Below are 16,030 nucleotides of genomic sequence, written 5' to 3' on the forward strand. Positions count from 1 at the left end.
CAAACTCAAAGCAGTTAGCTTTGAGATTGCAGGTCGACTGCAGGAGACAATGGATATTTTTGAACCTTAGGCACAAATATCCATGGAATACACACCCCACTCCCAATTCTTATTGCTATAGTCTCAGAGACAGAGGGCTTCCCTGGTGGCTCAGAGGTTAAAGCGTCTGCCTGGAATGCGGGAGACCCGGGTTCTATCCCTGGGTCGGGAAGATCCCCTGGAGAAAGAAATGGCAACCCACTCCAGTACTCTTGCCTGGAGAATCCCATGGAGGGAGGAGCCTGGTAGGCTACAGTCCATGGGGTCGCAAAGAGTGGGACACGACTGGGCGACTTCACTTTGTTTCAGTGACAGAGGGCAATTTCTCTATTCCAGCTGCTTCTGCACCTAGCACTTAGCATCAGGAAAGACGTGATCCCCCGCCCCCACCCCACCCCACCCCCCACCCCGGCCCCGGCACTCTCCACTAGATGCCCCTGGCTCGGCTGCCTTTTCTCCACATCCCTTTGTGACGCAAATGGCTCCAGGACAAGGCCTAGTGCTCACAAAGGCAGGTGCAAAGCAGGCGCGCACTCAGTACTCTGCGAGCTTCAGACAGATCTGGGCTCCGGTCCTGCTGCTCCAACCCCAAGGCCGGGGGCGAGCCCTGACACCGCCATCACGCGCTATGGCCAACCAGTTATTCCTCCCTGTCACCCCGCGCCTCTCGTCCTTGACTCCTGTGAAGCCGCACTTCGGACACCTCCAAGCGGGCATCAGCGTGGCGATCCAGCGCACCGATGGGAGAATCCATCTCGCAGTGGTCACAGAGGTCAAACGGGACAACGCTTGGGTAACGGTAGAGTGGGCCGAAAAAGGAGTCAAAAAAGGCAAAAAAGTTGCTCTAGAGACCATATTCCTGTTGAATCCAGCTCTGGCCTTGGCTGGGCCCGCGCAGGGCAGGGTTTCGCGCTCTGTGTCTCTGTCGCCCTCTTCTTTTATCGGGGACCAGCGCACAGCCGCGCGGTGGGCTGGGAAGATCCCCCAGAGAAACGAAACGCCCTCGGGGGACAGCCTGGCCGTGAGAGTTCCCAGCAGCCCTTGCCTGATGACGCAGCGGAAATCTGCCTGCCTACGAGAAATTGAAAAACTGCAGAAGCAGCGCGAGAGGCGCCGACGGCTGCAGCGCGAGATTCGCGCCCAGCGCGCTCGGGACGCCGACACCGGAAACGCCCACTACGAGATCCGGCGCCTGATCGAGGAGTGCCGCCGGCGCCTGCGCGGGGGCCGGATTTTCGGCCCCGAGCCGCGGGACGGCCGCCGCATCTGCGTCTGTGTGAGGAAGCGGCCTCTTAACCGGCAGGAGGCCACGCGGGAGGACCTAGATATTGTCACCATCCCCTCGGACAACGTGGTCATGGTGCACGAGTCCAGGCAGAAGGTGGACCTCACTCGCTACCTAGAGAACCAGACCTTTTGCTTCGACCACGCCTTCGACGACACCGCCTCCAACGAGTTGGTGTATCAATTTACTGCCCAGCCGTTGGTTGAGTCCATCTTCCGCCATGGCATGGCCACGTGCTTTGCCTATGGACAGACAGGCAGCGGGAAAACGCACACTATGGGAGGAGGCTTTTCGGGAAGGAACCAAGATTGTTCTAAAGGCATTTATGCCATGGTGGTGCAGGATGTTTTCCTCTTACTGAAAACTTCCACTTACGAAAAGCTGGACCTCAAAGTCTATGGGACGTTTTTTGAGATTTATGGGGGAAAGGTGTATGACTTGTTGAACTGGAAGAAGAAGCTGCAAGTCCTTGAGGATGGCAATCAACAGATCCAGGTAGTCGGGCTGCAGGAGCAGGAGGTGTGCTGTGTGGAGGACATGCTGAACCTCGTGGAACTAGGGAACAGTTGTCGGACTTCAGGACAGACATCAGTCAATGCCCACTCTTCCAGGAGCCACGCAGTGTTCCAGATCATTTTAAAGTCTCGAGGGAAACTGCATGGCAAGTTTTCCCTTGTTGACTTAGCTGGGAATGAGAGAGGAGCAGATACTGCCAAGGCCAACCGGAAAAGACAGCTGGAAGGAGCAGAGATTAATAAGAGTCTCCTGGCACTCAAAGAATGCATCCGAGCTTTGGGTCAGAACAAGTCTCATACCCCATTCAGAGCCAGCAAGCTCACACAGGTGCTCCGGGACTCCTTTATAGGCCAAAACTCCTCCACTTGCATGATTGCTACTATCTCTCCAGGGATGGCCTCTTGTGAAAATACCCTCAACACTTTAAGATATGCAAATAGAGTAAAAGAAATAACTCTAAATTTAAGGCCTCGCCATCGTTGTCTTTATCCTGCTGAACGTGAAATGCCAAGAGTGTTGGAAAATCACATTAGAAATTCAGAAATGTCCCTTCAGGGGGATGAATTTATTAGAATACCTTGCCTACAGAGTGAGGAGGAGGAAGAGACTGAAGAAATCAAAGCGCTATCCTCTCCATTAATGGATACAACAATTTCCTGGAAGGAAGCAAGCCAATTGCCAGATAATAAAATCCAGGAGACATCTGATGGGGTAAACTGTGATGTTGACTTTTGCATTGCCCAGTTATTGTCCATTTTGGAGAAGAAAATAGATATTCTGACTGAGATTCAAAGGAAACTGAAATTATTACAAGCTGACCTTCAAAAGGAGAGCAGGCATGGTGAAGTCAATGGTGAGAGATCAGATCTGAAATGATGAATACAGTGCTGCAGTTTCTAAGTTTCTTATAAAGGAAAATTGTCTAAATGATCTGGATAGAAAGATCCTCCTGGAAGGTTTAAAACCTCTTTAAATATGGCTGTGAGAAATGTCCTCTTTTTTTTTCTTCTGTATTTCTGTAATTTATTATTATTCTGTAGGACAGTGATTTGTGACCTGGAACCATTTTACTCCCTAGAGACAACTGGCAATGTCTGGAAGCATTTTTATTTGTCAGAATTGGGTATGAGAAGAGTGGTGGTACTATAATATCACTAGAATACTAGAATGTAGAATGATACTAGTAGAATGCCAGAGGTGCTGTTAAACATCCTACAATATACAGAATAGCCTTCAAATAATTATCCTGTTGAAATTATTATCAAGTAATATATGTAAAATCAAATATATAACAAATCAAATATATATCAAATCAAATATATAACAAACAATTATCCTATTGAAAATATCAGTAGTACTGGGATTGAGAAGGAGAAGGCAATAGCAACCCATTCCAGTACTCTTGCCTGGAAAATCCCATGGATGGAGGAGCCTGGTGGACTGCAGTCCATGGGGTCGCTTAGAGTCAGACACAACTGAGCAACTTCACTTTCACTTTTCACTTTCATGCATTGGAGAAGGAAATGGCAACCCACTCCAGTGTTCTTGCCTGGAGAATCTCAGGGACGAGGGAGCCTGGTGGGCTGCCATCTATGGGGTCGCACAGAGTTGGACAGGACTGAAGCGACTTAGCAGCAGCAACAGCAGCAATAATGCATATGCACGAGTCTTTTTCTGCTACACTGGTGTGTAGATTCAAATGGTTTCTAAACTCTAGATATACTAGGGAGATGGGAGTGGAGAAGGGAGAGATTTTCTTTGAGGCTTTGTATGAGAGCCTAGAATTGAGAAGATTTTATTTTTAATCTTTGAGTGAAATCACAAAATGCTCCCTAAGAGTGATAAAATGAAGTGTTGTATTGCAAAAGCATTGCGTTACTAACTATAGTGTCTTAATGTTTTATTTTCTTTCTTTTTTTTTTTTTTTTTTTTCTTCTCACTCTCCTTACCAAATTTTGTGCTTACGTGATTCCTATGAAAAGCTTGTCCCATCAAGTTAGGATGTTAAGGTATTGAATAAGAAAAATAGAAAAGTTCTGCCCTGAAGTGGGGCGTTTCCCATTAAGACTGCATAGGGAATGTAGTAAGAATGTGGTAAATATCAATGCCCTAGTTTAATTGTATACGGAGAATATTTTCCTGATTCAAGGATCACAGAGTCCATTCTTTCGCAAAAAGAAAGAAGCAGCAGCTAATTTGATATGCAAATATAAATGTAATAAATAATCTAATGCACACTTACCTTCAGCAAACACTTATGGAATGCTATAATAAAGATCTTTTGTCTCCAAGTCCAGCAGTTCCAAGCTCTTTTTTGAAGAAAAAGGAAGTGGAATTATTTGCAAAGAAATTGAATGGTGGAGTAGGGAAACTGGAGACAGAAAAAATTAGTGCCCAAATTCCTTTACTACCTTTGGCAGATGTGCCTAATTGCAGAGGCCTTGCTGTTACAAAGGAAACAACACTTCTGCCAGAGAGTGGGCTTCCCAAATGGCTCAGCAGGTGAGGAATCCACCTGCAGTGGAGGAGACAAGAGATGTGGGTTCAATCCCTGGGTGGGGAAGATACCCCAGAGAAGGAAATAGCAACCCACTCCAGTATTCTTTCCTGGAAAGTCCCAGTTACAGACTAGTAGAATGGTAATGTCCTAGCAAAAGCCATCAGGTTTCATCCTGGTATCATCAGGATCATTGGAAACATAGTCCTCGGTAGTTAATCAATATGGCCATTAGATATTTTTTTCCCTCTGCTGAAACAGGAGGGGAGGGGGTAGGGCACAACTTTTGAAAGAATGATATACTCCAAGAACACAATATAAACAGATTAGAATCAAACAGGCTGAAGACAAGTCAACTTCCATTGGACCTTGATCCTTAATCAATGAGATAAATGGCATACCCAGAGATACTGTGACACTTCCAAGGTACCATCCAAAGACCAAAAAGTGGGTGGTGGCCCAGTTCCTATAAATCTCCATCACTGCCCCAAAATAGTTGGAATAATCCTCCCACTCATTAGCTTATGAAATTATCCAGCCCATTAAAACTAACCACACCACATTTCAAGGCCACCATACTTGCCCTCTGTGATGGCCCACACTCTATCTGTGGAGTGTGTGTCTCTCTGAATAAATCCTCTTCTTATCTATCACTTTGTCTCTCACTGAATTCCTTCTGCAATGAGACATCAAGAACCTGATTTTCATTACTGTGGGTTTTGGCTGAGTTTGAGTCTGGCCATGTGGGATAAAGTCTCATTCTGAGGAGAACGGTTTCATAGGTAAAGCCATATATTATTATCATTAAACCAAACAGAACTTTGGACCTCTATCATCCCTTAGCAAATGCTAGCCTTCCCTTCAAAATGAGATGTTTTTAATCAGTATTTTTGTAGTTAGTGAAAAAGATGGGGGTTAAGAATCTTATCCCAGTTAAGAATAGGAGCCTAGAACTGGTTTTAAGAGTCTAATCCCAGTTCGATAATACAGATATCTGTGATTTTAGGCAAGTAATTTAGCTACATTGAGCTAGTTCTTTCTATATGAACCTGGGTAATTATCTCACCTATTTCAAAAGATTAGAGGGTGACATTATTTTCCTTCTGCTCTCCTATTTTTTTTATGCCAAAGAATCTCATTTCTTATTATTGTTACTGTCTTTATTCTATTATGACACTCACATCTCCCCTTGCTCTCTACCACAGATAAAAGTTAATAGTCTGCTAGGAGTTTCAGCATTCTAATACCAATTATATTATTTTTGTGTGTATTTAATTTTTAAAGAAGTATAACACAGTGAAGTGCACAAATCTTAACTATACAATTCCACAAATGTTTACAAAGTGAATATTCCTAAATGACCACCACACTTAACCAGATAGAGAACATAACCAGTGTTCCAGATCTCTTGTTCCTGGATCTTTTCACTCATTTTCTAAGCAAAGGTAAGGTGTATTCTGACCAAAATCATTATAGATGTTTCCCTCTTTAGAGAAAAACTGTACGTTTTGAATATGGGTAGGATCATATACTAGGTACTCTTGCATCTCTGTTTTATTTTATTTTTTAATCAAAATCATCTGTGACTTGTCATTTTTACATTGTTCTATAGTGTTCCATTGCATAAATAGCTCATATTTTATAAAATTTACTCTTGAGCAAACTTAAGTTATTCTGCTTTAAGCAAGTAATAGTGATGTATGAGCATTATTATATGTGTCCTTTGGTGCACATTTGTATGTTAAGAGGTCTAGGAAAGGAATTCTTGGATCCATAATATATGTATAATCAACATAATAAGGTAGTTCAGTTCAGTTCAGCCAAGGAGTTTTCCAAAGGACTTGTTTTAATTTTAGACAACCACCAGCATTTTGCGTTTGCCTACATTTAGTATTATTAGCTTTAAAACTCTAATTTTACACTTTCTGATGTGTGTGCAAAAGTATCTCAATTTTTTTTCTCCTAATGACTAATGCTGAACATCTTTACCTATGCTCACTGGTTATTTGTGCAGTGGAATGTGTGCATGCTCAGTCATGTCTGACTCTTTGAGATTCCATGGACTGTAACCCTTCAGGCCCCTCTGTCCCTGAGATTTTCCAGGCATGATTACTGGAGTGAGTTGCCATTTCCACATCCAGGGAATCTTCCTGACCAAGTGATCAACCCAGGAACCCACCTCACCAGTATCTCCTGCATTGTCAGGTGAATTCTTTTACCTCTGAGCTACCTCCTACTTCCTATCCCTAGACAATGCTAATCTGTATTCCATCTCTATAGATCTTTGATCCTTTATGTCCTGAATTCCTTTGGTTTGTTGTTGTTTTTGTTCAGTAGCTCAGTCATGCTCTACTCTTTGTGACCCCATGGACTGCAGCACACCAGGCTTCCGCATCCTTCAGTATCTCCCAGAGTTTGCTGAAACTCATGTCCATTGACTTGATGATGCCATGCAACTCTCTCATCTTCTGTCACCCTCTTCTCCTCCTGCCTTCAATCTCAGCATCAGGGTCTTTTCCAGTGAGTCAGCTCTTAGCATCAGGTGGCCAAAGTTCTGGAGCTTCTGTTTCATCATCAGTGCTGCCAATGGCTACTGCCAATGAATAATCAGGGTGGATTTCCTTTAGGATTGACTAGTTTGATCTCCTTACTATTCAAGGGACTCTCAAGAGTCTTCTCTAGCACCACACTGTTCGAAAGCATCAGTTCTTCAATGCTCAACCTTCTTTATGGTCCAATTCTCACATGCATACACAACTATTGGAAAAACCATAGCTTTTACTATATGGACCTTTGTCAGCAAAATGATGCCTCTGTTGTTTTACCCCTTCCTAAACTGTTGTATTTGGTAATTTTAACTTTGTTGTGCCCTTAATAATGTAGCTTGATAATTTGTTTATATATATATATATATATATATGTAACATTATTTATGCATTTTTTACATGATATTGTAGAAAAAACTACATTTCAATAACATTTCTTACAATAAATTCTAATCAATCTCAACCAAACTAAAAAGAGTTTTATTCTATGTTAAGTTTAGCAAGTAAAGAAGAGCAGCATATCAACATAAGTAACTAAGTAGGGAAGTGGTTACAAAGGCTACAGGATAATTTTGAACGTATCATTTGTCATATGTATATATCAGTTCAGTTCAGTTCAGTCACTCAGTCGTGTCCGACTCTTTGCAACCCCATGAATCGCAGCATGCCAGGCCTCCCTGTCCATCACCATCTCCCGGAGTTCACTCAGACTCACGTCCATCGAGTCCGTGATGCCATCAAGCCATCTCATCCTCTGTCGTCCCCTTCTCCTCCTGCCCCCAATCCCTCCCAGCTTCAGAGTCTTTTCCAATGAGTCAACTCTTCACATGAGGTGGCCATGGATATATATATGTTTGCTCAGTATCAGTCATGTTCAACTCTTTGTGGCCCTATGAACTGTAGACTGCCAATCTCTGTCCATAGCATTCTCCAGACAAGAGTACTGGAGGGGATTGCCTTTTCCTCCTCCAAGGTATCTTCTGGACCCCGAGATTGAACCCGTGTCTCCTGCACCTCCTGCATTGGCAGGCAGATGCTTTACCACTGAGTCATCTAGTAGCTTTATATCTTATTTTTGCTTATCTATTACAGATTTGGGAGTTGAGCACAAGTGGCCCAAGTTTTTGAGAGCAAAACCTATAGATTTACTTAATTCCTCCGCTGGAAAGACTGTGTACACAAATTTTTGTGTGTGTGTATGTGAATGCACATACATATACAGACACAGTTTTACATGTATGGTTATATATATATTTCCCATGGAGTCTTACATCTGCAGAGTAAAACTTAAAAATTTCTCTTTTAGTAAAAAAAGCAATTGCTAACAAACCAGTCTTAGCATAATTTTTTCTGTTGAGTTGCCATTCTTCCTTAACAAGTACACATTTATATTTCCACTAGTGTTAATTTTTTTTTTTTTTCCCTAAGAAAATACCTGGTACTTGAAATGGTCTCAAACACAAAGCATAACATTTAATATGAATATTAGAAAATAAGATATTATATAAATGAAAAAACTCAGAAAGTAAGTTAATTGGGGTCTACTAAAAGAGAGTTGCTGACAGTTCACACAGATGACTTGAAGTTAACAAAGAGGATTGCAAAGTAAATTAATGCTTTAATAATATTTTTCAGAAAATGTCAAAGCTTCTAAAGAAAGAATGGTAAATACTTTCAGTTCTTTGGAAACTTACACACAAAAAAGTTGACATACCAATTACAAGTTATGCTTTACTACTAGTTAAAGTAGCTTGTCTTCATTCTTGTAGTGGACACACTTATTTTGACTTCCTGCCTGAACTTACATTTAATAAAACTGCTTTTAAAATACCGAACTTAGGGCTTTAAAATTTCAAATTCTCATTTGCATCATTAATGTGATAGGAAGTTTTTTATACTATTATTCTGTTGGTCGTCTCAGTAAGGTTATTCTTAGCAATCTACATAATGAAATAGTATGATAGTCCTGGATAAATATTTACATGCTGGTTAAATGAGAATTATTTTTCCTTTTCAATTTGATTACTGATTTAAAATATCATTCTAATAACAGAAACATAGTTTCAAGCATGTGTTGCTTACTAAAATAAGTGTCAAAATTGCTATTCAAAGTGTTGAATATTATCCTCAAAGCAAACCTGTCATTTATGAATATTTTGTGCAATTCTTTTTATTCTCCAGAAAAGAAACTGTTGATAGAAAATCTTAACATGTATTTTATCTAAAATGTGATTTTTTTCTATATTTATGGCACTTTCTTTCTAATCTTAAATAAAAGTAATCTCAGAAATTATAAAAAACAATGGCTTATAGAAGATATTGAACCAAGTTCATAATTGAACATAAAATTGGATAGACTCTGGCAGCCTTCTGTACCTGTGTATTTGAGGTCATCCTGAACATGTAAGAGCTAGAATACAGGGCTGCAAAGGGCAACTGAGGAAATGAATGGGATAATCAGGAGGAGAAAATGGGAGAAGTCATCAAAGTAATAATTACGGAGGGTTTTACCCTGAAATAATAAATTTTAAAACAAAAATTAAAACACAGAACCAGTTATATAATACAGCATCTGAGGTTTAGGTTTGGCATGAGGTTTGTGAGGACAAGAAAGAGAAGGCTGGTCTGGACCACGTCAGCAAAACTAAATTGTGGATCTTATACAACTACTGACCACAGTTCTAAATGCCAAGGTTGGAACCGAATGAGCTGAGTGAAAATGCAGATTTAGAGTCAGACATTTTGTCTTTGTTTAAAGCTTTGCCACTTTGCAGCTATGTGACTTCAAACAAGTAATTTGACAGACTGCATTCTTCATTACTTTCAAATCTGCTATAAAAGCCAAACCAAACCAACCAAACAAACAACAACAACAACAACAGTATTCATACAGAGTGATTTTGGAGAATCAGCATAAAAAATTTCAATAAAATTAAATTTCACTGGTAATTTTCTATGTACTAGATGATAAAGATGGAAAAATGGGCATATAAGCATCCCTGCTTTTAAGGAACTTATTTAAATGAGAGACAAAGCCTTGCACAACTAAGAGATATATATTAAAAATGTGCTGTCCTATATAAAAATTGCTATGAGGATATAGAAGTTGATTAATTTTGCCAAAAGTGTAGAGGAACACTTCACAAATTGATCCATCCCAAAGTTTTGAATGAGTAAGAAATGGAGCATTTACTGCCACATCAATAAACAAGGACTACATAGCCATCAGTGATTCCAGCTCTCCAAATGTGAATTTCTGAGCCCAGAAGGAGCCCAGGAAGGAGAATCCAACCTGACACCCTGACATCTAGCAAGAAACTCCATGGCACACCTGCTAGGTTACCAATTCGTCTTAGCCACAGGGCTCCCCCAGGCCCTTTGGCATCCATTGTCACCTCTCTGCCAGTGTCGCCTCTACAAGAAAACGCTTGGGTCTTAGCTGCCACCTACCAGAGACCTGCCCTGAGGCTCCATAGGTTTCCATTCAGCCATCACTTGGTCACATGCATATTTTTCTATACTTGAGGAGTTGTCAGAATCTAGGAACCCAACCAGCAAGCTGAACATAGGCTACTTTGCTCCTTGGCTCTTTAAATCCTTGTAGAGTTTGACCACTGCCCTTTAGGAAATGACTTAAAGGGAAGAGAACATAGATTATGCTTGGCTGTCTCTAGTTTCCTCACATTCAATAGGATGTGATGGGATTTTATTTGGGTAGGCAGGCAGAAAAAAACTCTGTTGTTAGAGAATTTACTTTATGCCATGAATCCCATATATCGGTTGTTTAGAAAAACTAAAACTTATCCTCTTGCACTTCTAAAATCCTTTTATTGCAAGACTGTAATCTTTATTGTCAGTTGCAAAGGTATAACTAATACTCAGCATGAGTATTTTGACCCATTTCTTTTCCCCTCAACTTTTGTGTTAATGACCTCAAAGGTGAGATTGTATAATTTCCTAGCTGCTAGGGTAGGGACCAAGAGCACAATACAATGTATTTGAAGCATAAGGGCCTTGAAGGAGAAGGTATATATGCACCCATCTATTACTCAGTATATTCCCACACACGCCCTTTTCCTAACTGATGAACTAGAAGACTAAAGTCCTGGGGGAAGAGACAATAACACTCCCAGTGATTCCTGTGTGCCCATAACTTGAAACAGCACCCAGTACACAGTGGAAATGATTATTTGTTGAATAGTGAATTATACAGAAAGTAGCTTTAATGTTTCCCACCAAAATAACCATTCAGAAAATCATTCAGAGAGACAAGGATCAGAGGCAGAAATCTGAGGACATAAATATTTAAGTAACAGAACAGTGGAAAATTGTCAGAGAAAGAAAATAAGAGGAGGTAAAAAAAGTAGTAGGAAAACCGGGGAGGTGGGGAAAGTGGTACAGAAAAAAGTAGAAGAGAGAAATTAAAGGGGAGAGAGCACTTTGCTATGTGGGGTGGGGTTGGGGGGGTGGGGAGAAAGCAGTGGTTGAGTAGAATAAGGACTTAAGAGCAGGTCCGTGGTTTTTTGACAATTTGTGGGTCATTAATAATATTTGAGAGATCAGCTTAAGTGAAATAGTTGGTTGAGAAGCCATTTTGTAATCGGTTGAGTCACAGAACAGCCTGGAAAATTAGTGTGAAAGTGCTTCATAAATCCTAAACCACTTTACAAATGCAATTATCTTGTTAGATTCAGAGACTGGCTGTTGCTCATTCACCAAACTTTGAATTCTTCCTTTTTTTTTTTTTTTTTTTTTTTGCATCAGGCACACTCTTCCTAGGATTTGCCAGAATATGTTATAATCAATGGAGAATTTAAGGAAACAGAGGTTAAATTTTAACAGTTTTCTTTGCCTTAACCTAATTTTCTTCCACAATATGTCTCAAGTATAAGAAGAAAAAAATATATACTATCATTAAATAATTTCTGAACACTCCCTGTTGTTTTTTTCCAAGTCATCTTCCTGTTGCAATCTTCTTAGCAACTTCACCTTAGTTTCTTGAAAACTTCTGATTTATTTAGGCAAAATAAATATAAATTTGAATGTGGCCTTGACTCCATCCATAAAATTTGTAACACAGTCCATCACTTTGCCATCCTTCACAGCTGGATCCAACTACATTACTTTCAATACCTCTTCTTTCTTGGCTTCTCTATCCCTAATTTCCATTTTTTATAGATTCACTGTCAATCAAGGTAGCTATTAGACATTACATGGCCTTAAAATACAATTAGTGGTACTCTGAGAGATTTCCTTCTCTGACCTGAGCCCATACTCCTCAAATAAACTTATTCTAATTCTCCTGTAATAACACCTAACTGTCAAAATATTAATATAAAGGTATAAAATAACAATCTTTAAATTAGTTATATGTAAAATGGTTCAGAAAGTAATGGATTAGTATATCAATGTGTATTTTTTTTTTTAGAGAAAACACTACCAGACATTAATATTTAAAAGATGCCACTACTGTTTGAGATTTTTCTACCAAAACCTTGTAACTTATCTATTCAGCACAAGGATTGTTTATGAAGAAAAATAATCAAATGGAATAATTCTGTAGCTATTTTTTACTGGCAAAACAGTGACATCTATTGCTCAGTGTTTTACAAAATGGAGTTTACAAAAGAAATGTTATCTTTTTTATATGGTTAATTATAAAATAATAACTTTTTAAAATTTGTTGTCTTAGAAAGATGATATCTGGAAACCTATTTTTAATTTAAAATCAAATCCAACTGATTCTTTAAGGAGTTCAAACATTTAATCACTACTCAAAACATCCAGGATCTGTCTAGTTGCTAAAAACAGGGAGAGAGAAATAAGACAACAAAAATATGGAATGCAATTCTTAAAGTTGATTACATAGTACAATATATGTGTTTTTCTCCCCACAAATCACTCAAACACACCACTACTGAAATCTGTGAAAGCCCAAACTGAATTCTGAATTTAAGGCAAGTTCTGCTCTCTTCTTATGTCTGTTGTCAACTAAATCTATGTATTTAGAAAAGTTGTGTAGCATCTTAGCTACAGTCTATTTTCTATAAAAGTATGAGGCTGTACTTGAACGTGATCTATTTCCTTCTAGCTCTTACATTTCTTAAAGATGTTATCCACCATCATTCAATTAAACAAAAAATTAAAAAGTAAATCTCTATCTAAACAAGTATTTTTCTAATGACAGTCAAATAATTGAGATAAGTTAGGGAAGGAGTTTAATTTTGTGAGGAAGCATTTACTAGATACAAATTTTTTTTAAATAATTGGCCAATTCAGTGAATATGAGTACACATCTGGTCATGTGTGAGTACAACATTAATAATAAGCTTAATTATCATCATCTTGCAACAAAAGAAAAATCCCAAAATAGGACTCTTTAAAGGAACATGAAAATAACACTATGAGCATTTTCCAGGATATAATAGATAATGTTCCAAGGCACTAGAAACCAGAATCCTAATGTGACTTCAAAGGGCTTCTAAGCAGTGCATCAATCTATATTGTGAGGTGCTCTGTTCACCTGAAACCCTAGGGACTGCTGATGGAGAAGGGAAAATTGGATATTTCCAATTGTTACCTAGAGTCCTGGCCCCAGAAAGTAGTATTTTCTCCTATCATCAAAATATTGTACTTTTACTAAAGCTCTAAAATAATAAAAATGATCAAACTGATAATAATCTTGGGGAAAAGTTATCCTTTGAAAATGTCAGACTCACAAAGTGTAATACTAGAGAATAACATTAAAACAAGCTCTCTTTTTAAAATAAAAATATATGTAATCTATAAGTTTATTTTTTCTATGATTATTTTTGAGCTTCTATAACATTACAGCACTCAACTGAGTGTTCATTGGCCCTTCATACCCTTCTTCAAAAAAGCATCATAAAGGTCTTTGAGGTTTATCTATGTGGGAAGGGGTGGAAAGTGTCAAGAGAGAACTTGCAGTGTAAAGTTGGTCCTGACAGTACAGGACAAGAAGCACATAGTCAGAGTTCTACACCCAGCTCACCTTCCCCCTCCTTTCAAGCTATTTCACTGCCACTCACTTCTCTCTAGCCCTGTGCTCAAGTAGAAAGGCGGGTTGTTTCTTTTGCATACATATATGAAAACATATGCTGAGGCTACTATTTTCTGGTCTAAGATCACGTAGAGGAAATATCTCACAACCTCATGACACCTCCTCACCCTCTGCTGAGTCATTTGGCCAGGGACATACCTGTAAAACAGAAGAGAAGGAGATTCAACAGCCAAGTGGGCAAGTCCCCATTGACATGCCCAAGTGAGTGAAGAGCATTTGAGGTCAGAAGTTGGGCAGCACATACCCATCTGAAAAACAGGGTATATGAATATCTGGCTTCTTATCCTGCTATTTCCAAATATCTCCTTGTCCCCAGTTTTAAAAATTTACCATTCATTTGTATTTATGTAAACTTTGTTAATTATACTAATATTAATAAAGACAGTATATACAAAGTTTCTACTGTTGGTATAAAAAATTACTATTAACCTAGCGTCTTTTTAAAAATACACATTTATTATCTCACAATTCTACAGGCTGAAAGTTTAGTATCACGAGGCTAAAATCAGTGTTGGCAGTAGCAGTGTTATGTTTCTTTCTGAAGGCTCTATGTTATGGCTTTTCCAGCTTCTACAGTTCATCTGCATTCCTTAGCTCGTGACCCCCTTCCTCCATTTCCAAAGCCAGCAAGGTTGTATCTCAACTCTCTGACTTTTCTTTATCATGACATCTGTCTCTCCCCTTTCTCTTTCAATGCAGTAAGAAAAGGTTCCTTGCTTTTAAAGATTTGTGTGATTACATTGGATCCACCTAAATAATCCAGGATAATATTTCCACTTCTGAGTCCTTAACATTGATTACATCTTCAAAGTCCCTTTTATCATATAAAAAAGAAGGGCATCCACATCTTTGGGTAGACTTGAAATATTAAGAACATCAACATAAATTAGGGTTAAGAGTTGAGAACTAACCCTTACTTGTTTACTTGTCTGGGACTTTAAATATATTATCTTGCTGATTTTTCAAAACAGCTCAGCAAGTTTGACAGTATTCTTAAAAGCAAGCAGATTTTTTAAAATGTTATCTCAGAGTTTAGTAATTTACCCTAGGTTAGGTAGTTTACAAGAGTTCTTTCCAAGACTTGAACACAGACTACATTCTGCTATCAAGGCAATAGACCAATCTGAAATTAAGTATACTTAAGAGGAAGATATATTGCTAACATGAAAAAGCTAAAAATCAAAACCTTTCTGATTAAATAATTAAAAGTTTGACCCTTAATCTAAACCTGACATCTTTATGTCTGCTTCTAATAGAAATGCTCTCTGTGTTCTGATTGCCCAGTCAGAAACCTTGCTATCTTTTTGATGTACCCTCCTTTGCTCACCATCACCATTTATAGCCAGGACATCACTGGATCTTCCTCTTACCTATATCTCAAACTCATCTGTTCACACTGCCATTCCTTTGGTATACATGAAATTATTACTCTCATAGTTGATGACAAAAGCCTTCAAACTGTTTCTTTTACTTCCCATCTTGTCTGCCTCCCAATTCTCATCCATTCTCCCTCATTATAAACAGAGTGAGCTTGTGAACTCTTTAATATGTATCAGTTCAGTTCAGTCACTCAGTCGTGTCCGACTGTTTGCGACCCCATGAATCGCAGCATGCCAGGCCTCCCTGTCCATCACCAACTCCCGGAGTTCACTCAGACTCAAGTCCATTGAGTTAGTGATGCCATCCAGCCATCTCATCCTCTGTCGTCCCCTTCTCCTCCTGCCCCCAATCCCTCCCAGCATCAAGTCTTTTCCAATGAGTTAACTCTTCACATGAGGTGGCCAAAGTACTGGAGTTTCAGCTTTAGCATCATTCCTTCCAAAGAAATCCCAGGGTTAATCTCCTTCAGAATGGGCTGGTTGGATCTCCTTGCAGTCCAAGGGACTCTCAAGAGTAGCATAGCCTTAAACTCTCTTGCTGAAAGACTTTGAAAGGCTGCTCATTTTCCTCATTTAAGATGAAGAACAACTCTTGACCTGATAAATCTGCCTAGGTTCCTGCTTTCCTTTCCAGTGTAATTTCTCTCTCAGAACCACCCCATATTTACTTCCTTCCTTTACACAATC

The 16,030-nt window shown here is 39.4% G+C and overlaps 1 protein-coding gene across 1 annotated transcript; it reads left to right on the plus strand.

The window, feature by feature from the left end:
* Positions 1 to 667: 667 nt before the first annotated feature.
* On the plus strand, positions 668 to 2,716 carry KIF2B (kinesin family member 2B). The gene has a single exon (XM_068978786.1). It carries the CDS (start codon positions 668 to 670, stop codon positions 2,714 to 2,716), a length of 2,049 nt encoding a protein of 682 aa, XP_068834887.1.
* The last annotated feature ends 13,314 nt before the right edge of the window (positions 2,717 to 16,030 follow it).

This window comes from Capricornis sumatraensis, chromosome 8 (assembly GCF_032405125.1).
Source record: "Capricornis sumatraensis isolate serow.1 chromosome 8, serow.2, whole genome shotgun sequence".
NCBI classification, from domain to species: domain Eukaryota; kingdom Metazoa; phylum Chordata; class Mammalia; order Artiodactyla; family Bovidae; genus Capricornis; species Capricornis sumatraensis.